The 12,006-nt window shown below is 38.0% G+C and overlaps 1 protein-coding gene across 1 annotated transcript in view; it reads right to left on the bottom strand.

Moving 5' to 3' along the window:
• KIAA0825 (KIAA0825 ortholog) overlaps positions 1-12,006 on the bottom strand; it is a 365,931-nt gene that overhangs the window by 174,687 nt on the left and 179,238 nt on the right. Inside the window, exons 19-20 of the mRNA XM_014543966.1 lie at positions 9,773-9,931; positions 7,683-7,777 (exon numbers count right to left, since the gene is read on the bottom strand). Coding sequence (XP_014399452.1) covers positions 7,683-7,777; positions 9,773-9,931 — 254 coding nt within the window. The remainder of the gene's footprint in view (positions 1-7,682; positions 7,778-9,772; positions 9,932-12,006) is intronic.

Genomic DNA, 12,006 nt, shown 5'->3' on the forward strand with positions numbered 1-12,006 from the left:
CAGCTGCCTGGCTGCTGGCCGCCATCTTGGCTGACAGTTAATTTGCATAAGGATATGCTGATTAGCCAATGGGAAGGGTAGCGGTCGTACGCCAATTACCATGTTTCTCTTTTATTAGTGTAGATGGATAATTTGAATACAAAAACATCTTGATTTAAAAAATTTCCCTCCAGATTTCATATTATTATCAGATTTAGAACTTTATACTCAAAGAATATAAAGGTGAGAGTTTCATTTACAGTATAAGAAAATACTATAGGTATTCAGACTAATTTCTTCTAGTATACAGGACACCAGAAGTACTGTGATAAATAATAAAAATGTTATAAATATTAATATATAAAGTGAACAATATTATTAGTTATTCAGATTTGTTATATTTAATAGACAAAAATAGATTTTTTATAATTTTGTCATAATAAAAGTATCTCCAAAGAGATAATTTCCTCTCTTTACTAGTATGCTGATATGGGAACATAAACAAATTGAGATACACCATGATGACCTATAAGCCTGAAAGCAGTCAATGGCTTTTTCATCTTCAAACTGAATCAATGGGCCTATGACAGCTACTCTTGGTGGAACCCCTGCAAACACTTTTGTAGAAAGACATCACAGATGCTTTAGGGTCTGAAAGATTTGACAGGAGGAAGAATTAAAGAATAGTTATTGAAAAAGGAATGTACTCCATATGAGCAAGTTTTTAATAGCTTTTGATCCATTGCAAGAACCCCAAAGTGCCAGTACATGAATGCATAATTAGGCAGAAGAAAATTCATTACAAAGTGAATTTTGGTTTAACTTGACAAGCCAATAATTCTCCGGTGGCTGCTATTGAGAAAATTAATATACCTTCCTTTCATCAAAATGTTGCCAATTTTGCATTTCTGTCGATAGCATTTAAAATATTTATTTAGGTTGTCTGATTTCTACCTCACTGAAATAATAGAGACCTTTACTTAAATCACATTCCTGTTAACTTATATAACACATGCACATAAAATCTCTCCATATCTAAGAATCACTCTGTATCCCCACCAGGGTAGCCATGGAAATGCACCATGCACATCTGCTGCAGAGAGCGTGGTGACTAATGGCCCCAGCTGTTATTCCTCTGCTTTTCCCATCACATTTACGCTCAGGCCATGCTTCTCCCAAGCTGTCACGGTCAGTGTCCGGGTACGGTGGAGGTGCTAGCGCCAGCCCAGTCCTGCAGGACATGAGACTCCTCCAGCGTGTGACGTTAGCTCAAGGCGTCCCATTGGCCTTGTCAAAACTTTCTTAGAACTAGCCTGCTATCTGAGACTCTTCCTACCCAATCCCCACCCCCTTTCACAGTACAGATCTGTAACTCGGTCTGAAGGGTGCTGTTGTTTGTTTGTTTTTGGTCTATTATCCCTTCCTACTCTTTATCATTTATCTCCCCCCAAAACAAACAAGCAAGCAAGCAAACAAGCAAGCAAAAAACCTCTTGTAACTCTAATTCCATCTTAGCACCGGCTTGGAGAATGTGAACCAACTCATGCACTTTGAAGAAATGGTAAGGATGGCACTCCTTCTACCTAAAGAATACCTGGGCCACTGTCTTCAAAGAGAAAGAATCACACCTAACTCTTATACAAATTAGGGATAGATTTAGCTGAGCTGCCAAGCTTCCTTGGGAACGTCTTTTATATCCGATATGTGGTTTCCCTTCCTCCGTCTCTAGCTATAGTCTCTAACCCAGCCTTCCCTCTTTTTAGTTATTCTGTCTCTCTACCCCAGCTGTTATTAATATCTTAAAGAAGCTCTCTGTTCTTGTCACTCCTATGTACAAAGGCTTTGGTGTTTCCCTCAAATCTAGTACAGTCCAAACATCTTAGCCCTCAGGCCCTCCACAATCTAAAAAGTCAACTTACCTCTCAAATTTCAACTAGAAGAAAGCTCTCTTTCTTCAAACTTAGATACAAGAAACAAAGGACTGGAGATGATAGAAACAAAACTGAGGTTTGGGAAGGAAAGTTGGGAGATTTATACAGGGTGGGGCAAAAGTAGGTTGACAGTTGTTCATATGAAAATAATACCATAGTTAATAAGTAATAATACAAGAATAAACTCTGTTTCTCGCACTCACAACTGTAGACCTACTTTTGCCCCACCCTGCATTAGATGGCTTTATTGTCCTGATAGAGTGGTGGTGGGAAGCCAGTTCCTGAGGAAGATACAGGGAGGTAGAGAGGAGACAAATGTTGTGACAACCAAAGTAAAAATTAAAAATGAATTAGGATTTTGTGAAACAGCACTCAAGGACCCTTTGAGTTATATGACATTCTCCAGCAAATTGTTACTTTATTCAAAATAAATGCCTTTCACAAAGTAAATGCTCCAAAATATTTGTTGAGTGAATACAGTAAGCAGAGCTCTGGAGAAGCAGAAGAGAGACGTGGTTAAGAAGATGGATGTGAGCCCGAAGCTGAGCAGCAGCTCCTAGAGCTCTCTGCCTCACCAGGAAAAAGATGGTAACATGGCACTAGTTTTACAAGGTTATTTTAAGGTTTCACAGTTAAACATGTGCATGTAATTCATTAAAACAAGCCATCCATGGCAAGTGTTTTCTCCGTTTGCCGTCCTCATGATCAGTATTTTTATAGTGAATATACAGCTAATAAAAAAAAGTATAAGTTTCCAGTTCTAAGATGAAGATCGAATGTACAGCATGGTGATTATAGCTAATAAGACTGTGTGAAATAGAGACATTACTCAACTTATGATGGGGTTACATCCTGATAAACCTATTGCAAGTGGAAAACCTACTGAACATCATAGCTTAACCTAGCCCACCTAAGATGTACTCAGAACACTTACATTAGCCTATAGTTGGGCAAAATCAGCTGACACACTGAACACACTGTGAGTATCGGTTGTTTGCCCTCCTGATCATATGCCTGATGGGAGTTACAGCTCACTGCTGCTTCAGGCATCATGAGGGAATGTTATATCATATATCGCCAGCCCAGGAAAAGATCAAAATTCAAAATCTGAAGTATGATTTCTACTGAACGCGTATCACTTTTGCACCACCTCATAAAGTTGAAAAATCTAAATTAAATCAATGTGTGCTGGGGATCATCTGTATTTTAAAGTTGCTAAGAGACTAGATCTTAAATGTTCTCAATACAAAAAATAAATGGCAATTATGTGATGTGCTGGTGGTGTTAGCAAGATGATGGTAATCATTTCACAATATATGTGTGTCAAATCAACACAAACTTTTATGGAACATGTCAATTATATCTAAATAAAGTAGGGGGGGAAGACTTGACTAGAAATAGGGTGTGGTAGATAAAGCTCCAGACATGGTAAGGAGACTTCATTTTGAGTTCCAGATGTCATCTGAGATCAGTGACCTTGGGCATGTCATTTAACGTTTTGTAACCTGTGGTATCTGTCTCTCTTACATAGCTGAACTGAGCGTCAAAGGGGATTTGAGTGAAAGTATTTTATGCACCATAACGGACAACATAGACAAGTCATCAAACAGAAACCAATACACATGCATGGGTTTGTCTCGTTCATGTACTAGCACCCTAACCTGTGGGAATCCCGAGGATCAGAGTGTTAAATGTATACATCTGAGATAAGCCTTCGATGATCTCTGCAGAACATACGCTGCGCTAGGACTGCAGGACGGGAGGGAAGCCTGCTCCTGCTTGAGAAGATGGTGATGTGAGGAGAGTCACTAGTCTGAGGCCTTTTGGTGGAGGTGGGAAGAAAAGGATTTCCTAAGGAGCTAAAGCATGAATGTCATGGCATATGTAATGGTCCCGAGGTGCATATTCATAAAATAAGCTTCCCCTTTTTCTGAAACCCGCCTCTGCAGAACTGGCAGCCTCTGCTACATCAGGAATTCACTGCTGTGAGCAACACAGTGCTAATGGCAGCACTGCCTGAGAATGGTCATTGGAGAGTGCTGTGCGGGCAGTGACAGGCCAGAGGCAGTCTTTTCTACTCTCTACACACCACAGGGCACACACACTACAACCCGATAGCATAAAGGTACCTTAACAATTATTACTACTAAAAGCAAACAGTCAACTCTACAGATCAATGACTCTTTTAAAACATATTTTCTAACCTCTGTTTCCTCTCAGACGTATGGTTATTGTCCCCTGGAAAGGCCCCAAAGTGATGGCCAGGAATCTGCCACCACCACCCCTTCTGCTGTTCCTGCCATCATGTTTAATTATGTTTGCTCAACTCGAAGCCAAGCTCATATGCAGTATATTTAGATGGTTAAAAAGCATAGCATTCCATTGTATTCACAGATTATTTTCAACACCACAATTCTTGGGAATTAGTCTGGAATAAATAAGGTAAAAAGAAAAGGGACAACATAAATTTGTTCCAGTGACAAAGAAAACAATATGGAAATGGCAATCTGGAGATTTGCCCGAGTGAAGGAAGATAGAGGTTCCTCTTGGTGCAGGCTCATTCACAAGGCTGATTTGAAAGAGGGCGAGAAAGCAAGCAAGAAACTAATAGTAAGAAACTGGGAAAAGTTCCTTTATAATTTCAAAAGATCAATGCACAATCTTATGTAGCATTAAAGGTAAAGGTGTGGAGCTGATGTATATGTTGATTTTCTGAACCTCTAAGAAGCCTTTTTTTTTTTTAACAATGGCAAACTTTCTAAGTTGAAAAATATATATCATTAATATATATCTTTTTTCCTGAGGTCTCAGCAACTGCATATTTCCTCAAATGTCTTGAAAAAAATAAGTCACAAATTTACAAAGGTTTGCTTGAATACTTTTGTCAGCTAAGGCCACCTTAAAATGTTCAACTTGCATTTTTAGTTTCATTTAACAAATACTAACCCTATATCACTCAAATGCCAAAGAACTGAACCAAGGAGTAAAGAACAGACTGTTGCTGAAGAGGTTATGGCTTGAATTGGATCAATTAATTAAAAATAAAGACCAGTGTTTTGTGCTTTGAATCTGAGCCAAACTTTACATAATAATAATAGGCATTTTAACCATGCAGAGCTTAATTAACCTGATTTTCACCCAAATGTGGGAAATGAAGAGAATGAATATGCATGCAGATAATGTTTTACTTGAGATTATTCCAGGGTATACAACTGGCACCTACATAACTATTGATCAAACATCACATTTAGAGAAAGCCAACTCTGAGCTCATCTGTCAGGAGCTGACTTGTTCTCTGCATTCTTATTCTTCATTTGTTTGTTAATTAATTCAACAAATATTACTCAGAGACTATTATATGCCCAAGGGATGTTATAGGTACTGAAGACACACAATAAGATGGGCTCTGTGCTATTCTTACGGAGTTTGTATTCTACCCTGGGGGTTAGGATTAAGGGAAGGCCTCTCTGAGGAGGTAACATACCCCACATGGACAAGCCAGCACTGGCCATGTGAAGAGCTGAGTGAACTGCAATTATAAAGACAGCAAAAATGGGAAAGATCTTAGAGAATCCATTGAACAGGAGGAAGGCAATGAAATTCAAACTCATGAACTGGAGGGGAATGTTTTGAGATGAGGCCTGATAGTGAGCAGAGGATGTAAGATGGCACATATAACTCTCATTCTAAAAGTACAAATTTCTGCAGTTTCACTTTCAAATAACTATTTTCAGATAACCATGTTGTCAAAGGTTCAATGCAATATTTTTTTAAAAATCATTTTTAGATAAGTTCAAATAAGAGAGTCTCTTAGAGAAAACACTGGAAACAATTTTCTTACCATTTCTGTATTAATCAAGTCTTATAAATAATGTTCTGAAAATAAATGGGAAAGTGCTAAAGAGATTAAAGACTCTCAGGTGTCTTTCATCCTTCCAAAGTAGATCAATTATATTCATTGTAGCTGTGGTGTGTGGTAGTTTGGATCAGAATACTTTGCATGCCATTCTTTAAAAATCTAAGACTCTTATTAAGATGAGATTCTAGCTGTTTCTATTAAAAATCCATGATCCTTTCCCACGAGAACTGTTTTTGACCTGTTACTTCTGGCTAAATTTTTGGGAGTTCTTTTCTTCCACTCACTCCTGCAGTAATATTTCAGGGAAAAAGATTTTAATAGCTATTGACCTAATTTAAATATATCTAAATTTGTTAAACAAACATAACAATATGCAACTTTGGTGCAAACACAAATTCACATAAAAGTGAATGTTATTCAAAGCAAATGCAGTAAGTTTGGAAGGATGTACTGCCAATAGAGTACCATTAAGTGGATTGGAAGCCTCAATGCACTGAAGAAACTTAGCAAAATATAATGCAGTTAACATATATAAACCCCAAACTCTCCAAATAGCAGGAACAAATGACTTACCTTTACTAATTTGTTTCCAGATAGACATTTGACATTGAATAAACATCATATAACCATTGGTTCAACACAAGACCTGGCCTCTCTTCCACCATTCCAACCTCCAACCTCTCTAAGCAACTGTGGGACAGGACAGGAACACCTCTGGGGGCTAGTGCACGAACAGCGTGCATTCTGGACTACTGCCTGCCAGGGTGAAAGCTCGATGGGAGAAGGCTCTGCCCTTGATGGGGATTGTTCTGGATTGTTCAGCTTTGTCCATGATGGGTGGGTGGTGAACTTCTTTCAGGGGTAAAATATTAGGAATACCACTGTGACCACACATCTAAGCTACAGCTGTTATTGACAATAAAATTGCCTTTAGAAAACAACAACAGTAACAATCATCTGGGAAATACTGGTCTCTCTCTCTTTTTCTCTCTCAAGATATTTTCTTTTGGGCACCCAGATTTCTGAAGGATGATTTGACAATTGTACTTATGTCATTGTCATTACTGTCTTTCAGGAAAAATGATACTTAATATATATTTTTTAAAATATAGAAATACATTCTATGTCACAAAGATGTAACTATAAACAAATAGATACTAGAACAATAAAAGGTGTCTCACACATATATATCTTATGTGAAAATGTGATACTTAATAGAGAAATCCAATTTTTAAAATGTATACCTTACACTTTTCACTGAAAACTTTAAAAGTATTTTAAAAAACTATATTAATTGACCCAAAATATAAAGAAAAATGTTTATACTTTTGTGAAAAATAAATTACATGTTTAGATTTCTAGGCTGAAAACATACTATTTCATTGGGTAGTTCTGAGGTATGTGTGTATGTATGCCCATGTGTGTGTAAGTAATATACTGAGAGAGCCAAATAGCAAGACAGGGCCAAACTAACTGGCTGAACAGCAAAAATTCAACCATGACAGTTTTACTTATATGTTTCCCCTGGTTAGAGGAGTTGATTTGGCTTGGCATTTTGTATGCATTCATTAAGTTGTTGTAAACAAAGGCATAGTATTATAATGACATGCAAGTCAATAACTTTTGGTGTTTACAATACTGGTCTATTATATACACAGTCAAAATATTTAAAATTCAAACTAAAATCAACTAATTTATTTTCAGAAAAAAAATGTACTGCCTTTTGCAAATGTTTACATTTTGCAAATGTAAAAACAACATTTAGAAAGTATGTTTCATATAATTTCAGATATATATACCTATAGACACCTATATAAGAAGGATAATATGTATAATATATATATGTGTGTGTGTGTGTGTATATATATATATATCTCCACCCCCAGCCAGATCCCTCAAATCCTCAATCTTACCTGTTTCTGAGCAGTACACTGAAGGTCATCTTATCCAGTCCCAGGTAATTTGGCAGCAAGTTTGACCAATTCCAGTTCCATTTTGTGATGGCTGACTGTTGATAAATGAGAAGACGCTATTGTTAGTTATTAATCAGAGTTAATATGATCAGTAAATTAAAGCTCCAGCTGTGATAGACTAACTAAGAAGGAGGGGGGTTCAGAACAAGGACTTAGACAGATAACATCAATCATGTCCACAGAAGAAGGTTTTTATTCCAATAAGACAGAAATTAATTTATAAATCCATTTGGAGATATAGTCATTATTTATAAAAACATAAATCAATTTCTTGAGTCGTTTTTCTTGCAAGTGCTAATGGCTTTTACCCAACAAGTTTCTCTGAGAGGGTGACTCTTTGCAAAGCAAAGAAAAATAATTGGTAACTTTTTCACACATCAGTTTATAGTCTCTTTAAGTACCCAGAAGTTTGATTAAGAAAACAAACTTGGGGCCCTGGCTGGGTAGCTCTATTGGCTAGAGCATCATCCCAATACATCAAGGTTCCAGGTTCAATTCCTGGTTAGGGCAAGAATCGACCAATGAGTACATAAATAAGTGGAACAACAGATTGATGTTTCTCTCTCTCTCCCTCCCTCTCTCTCTCTCTCTCTCTCTCTCTCTATGGATTTAAAAAAAGGAAACAAACTTGGAAGTGCTATGACAAATTATAGACACAGCTTAATTACAGTGTGATATTAATGCTATCTTTTTGGTTAAGAAAATGCTTTAAAGGGGAAATTATTAGGACCTATAAATGTAAATAAAATAAGTGATTCTTTTTTTCTAATTTAATAGATAAATTCACAACAGAACAAGGAGAAAAATTACTGTGAAAGATAATCTCATGTTTCAGAACTGAATAAAACATGACATTTATTTAAATGAAGTGAGGATAATTTAACAGCCACAATGATTATTTATGGCTTAGAGTAATCTAATGTACAATACAGGAAAGCAGCCAATAAGCTCAAACTTATACAATATATTAGGCTTTAAAGTATCATAGATGTTTAAACTCCTTAAACTAAATAGTTTTGATGATAAGAGTCCAGGCTGATGTTTAAAATCCAACGAGAACTCTGCCCTGTCACCTGCTGATTAATGGAACACTCCAGTCCTGTCATAGAGCAGCAGAATTCTGCCCCGGGTTGTCAGCATTTGAAGGTCTTATTCTACTACAGTATTGATGAGTGTAGACTAGGGCTGTAACTGGCATGGTAAAAATATTATCTGCATCCAGAATTAGGCCATTGTTTTAATTCTTATTTTCGTCAGAGCTCTAGGTCAAGCAATCCTTCTCTTCTGCCCTGTTAGTTCAAATAGTCTGTCAAGAGGCTTCTCGGAAAAGTCACCAAAAGAATGAATAAAGCAAAAGCAACTTCAGATTTCAAATATGTTGGCATAAAGGTGATGTTTTTAATATAACTACTGCGACGTTCAGCTTAAACAATGGCATAATCCAACATTTAAAAATGTGTGGTGTTTATCGCAGTGACTTTGTTCCAAACATCCCGACTTTAGGATCATTAGCAAATTCATTTTAAATTCAGGAATGTGTGTAGGGTGATATATTTTAAAAAGCGAATTTACACATGCTACCTAAAATAGCTCAATGCTCTAGTTAGAATTCATTGTAAACTATTTTATGATTTAGCTGATAAATTAGGTAAATTGATGAAGATTCCAAGGTGTTATGTGAGTGTGGGTATTACAGGATAGGGGTGGGGGGAAGGGAAGGAGAGAAGACTGTTACAAAACGCCTGGTTTTTCGGTCTTTCTGTAGACACAGCCAAACAGATGTTCCCTCTGCCCTCGGTGAACTGACCTGGTCAAAAGCTAAATTTTACAGACCAAACATATGAATCAGTTTGACAAATAGGAAGAAGGTAAAATAACTTTTCAAAGTCAATTTTTGCAGACCATATAAATAAATATAAGGTCTTTTGCTTCAGAGAAAAGAGGCTTATGAGTAAATATTCAAACACAAGCCATTTTCTTTTACTAGTGTAAAGAAATCACACATTTAAATTAAATTTACCATTACATACCTGATCTAGCATGTTTTCACTGAACGCCTTGTACACATGGAAAGGGTTAAAGGCAGAAGGCTGATCTTCCACACTCCTCAAGGTTGTTTTTAAAGGTCGGATGGGTAATGGCTTTTCCTCTGAACCATTCATAGAAAACAGCTGTTCTTTTAAATACTCCTTCAAGGGAAAAAAAATTACAAGTCGTTGTGGTGGGAAGCATATATTCTCTTTCAAAATAAACCGATCAATATCCAAATCTACTCTTTCAGCACATTTGCCGATTACAGTGTATTACTTGCCTCAGGACAGAATACATTTTCAGAAGAAACACAGCAGAGTACTAATCAGTTTTGCAATAAACCCATCAAAAACAGGTTCACCTGATATATAGAATAGATTAGAAAACCCTTTAGCAAATTCTCACGTAAGGAATGTATGCTTGATAAATCAGAGTCTTTTTAATAGGCATTGTCTTGTCATTGGTTCATGTGTTAACATCCCTGGTTACCAAAACTTAACTCAGGTGCATGATTACTCACAGGACAAGATTGCTTATTCATTTATTAAGTGTCGTTGCTATCTACTCTATGCTCAGCGAAGTGCTAAGTACTCTGATATTTCATGACAAGCAGCCTCACTCTATGTAGAATTGATTATAATACATGCACCTAAACTCAATTTCCATGCTGTGGCCTGAAAAATATCAAGGTACAAAAGCAGATCAAAATATGTAATTCTAATCCCCCAACTGCCAGTACTAGCCTGAGCAAAAATAGTCAATCTACCAAAGGCATGGACACATAGTACAGACTGACAGTCTCAGGGGGGGAGGTGAGTGAGGCAGACTGGATGCAAGAAGGTGAAGAGAATAGCCAAACAACATATACGCAAGCCCATGGACACAGACAACAGTATGGGTGAGGGCTAAAGGGAGGGGAGGGCAGGGTCTGGTGAAGGTGGGCAAAGAGGGGAGATAGGGGACACCTATAATAGGGCCAACAATAAAAAGAAAAAGTCAATCTAAAGCATTATTCCCCGTTTTTCCATCCATAAATAAATAAGATGAGCAATCCTAATCTATTTTATAGGACTCTCTGGAAAACAAATAAAAATGAAAGTTTCCGATAAACTATCAAATGTGTACTATTAATCAGCAAGTCATGAAATAAATAACTGTTGTCCTAATTTTTAGGATGTCACAATATAATTTTTTTTCTCCAAGATTAGGATTAAGACTAGGTTCAGCATTTCAGAGTTGGAAAGGACTTCAGACGTTACCTCGAAAACCCTTGTTACTCTAGGTCAGATGCACAGATGAGCCTAATGAGCCTCACCAGGGAGCTGGTTGGAACAGAACCTCAGGTCCCACCGAATCAGAATCTGACTGTTCAGATCTTCCAGGAGACTGGCCGGCACAGGAAAGTTAGAGAAACTCGAGCTCGCGACACATTCCGTGGTCCGCTCTCAAAGGTCATGGACAAGCCCAAGGTCACTCAGGGGTGAGTGGCAGAAGCCACATCTCTGGTCTCAATCCACTGTGCTTTTTCCCTGCTGCTCTATAACTCCAGGAATAGAGATCACCCATTGTATTCATTGTGAAACACTCATCGAATCAACAAACATCACCATGCAAATTCACCACCATACGTATTACACCAGTCACTTAATCATGCTTGTGTTGTTATTTGGGTTAAATGCCTGCGTTGCTTTAGTAGTAACGATGCGACATACTCACTACTTCCTTTGATTCCAGCCTCACCTTCCATCTGCATCTCCCCCTCCAGCAGCACCAAGTCTCACTGGGCACCGCAAACCACCAAGCGCTTAGCTCGACAGCCCCCACGTCCCCCACTCCATCTGCTAGACCTTGCCTTAACAGTTAGTATATTCAGTTGTAATGAAAGAACCATCATCACTTTGAACTTAATTAATCAAAATGTGTTGGTGCCTCGGGAAAGGGTCTTCACACATTCGAACTCCAGGCTTAACCTGTTCGGAACAACTGCCTGAGTTCCACCGGCGTCCGGGGAAACAGCCTTGGAATGTCCTGAAGAGCCAACTCGATTTGTGTTGATTTTATTTACCGGCGATTACTCATCTTTTTCGAGTTACAGGCCTTTTAACAAAGAGGGCCGGCCTCTCCGTTTGGCCACCGATACCAGCAGCCAGTGCTGACCTCGGAATGACTGTAGCGCCCTCCTACCCGGGCCCCAGTGGGCCCCGCGGGCACCGCGCCTCGGTGGTCAGCAGTG

This window comes from Myotis brandtii, unplaced genomic scaffold (assembly GCF_000412655.1).
Source record: "Myotis brandtii unplaced genomic scaffold, ASM41265v1 scaffold344, whole genome shotgun sequence".
NCBI classification, from domain to species: domain Eukaryota; kingdom Metazoa; phylum Chordata; class Mammalia; order Chiroptera; family Vespertilionidae; genus Myotis; species Myotis brandtii.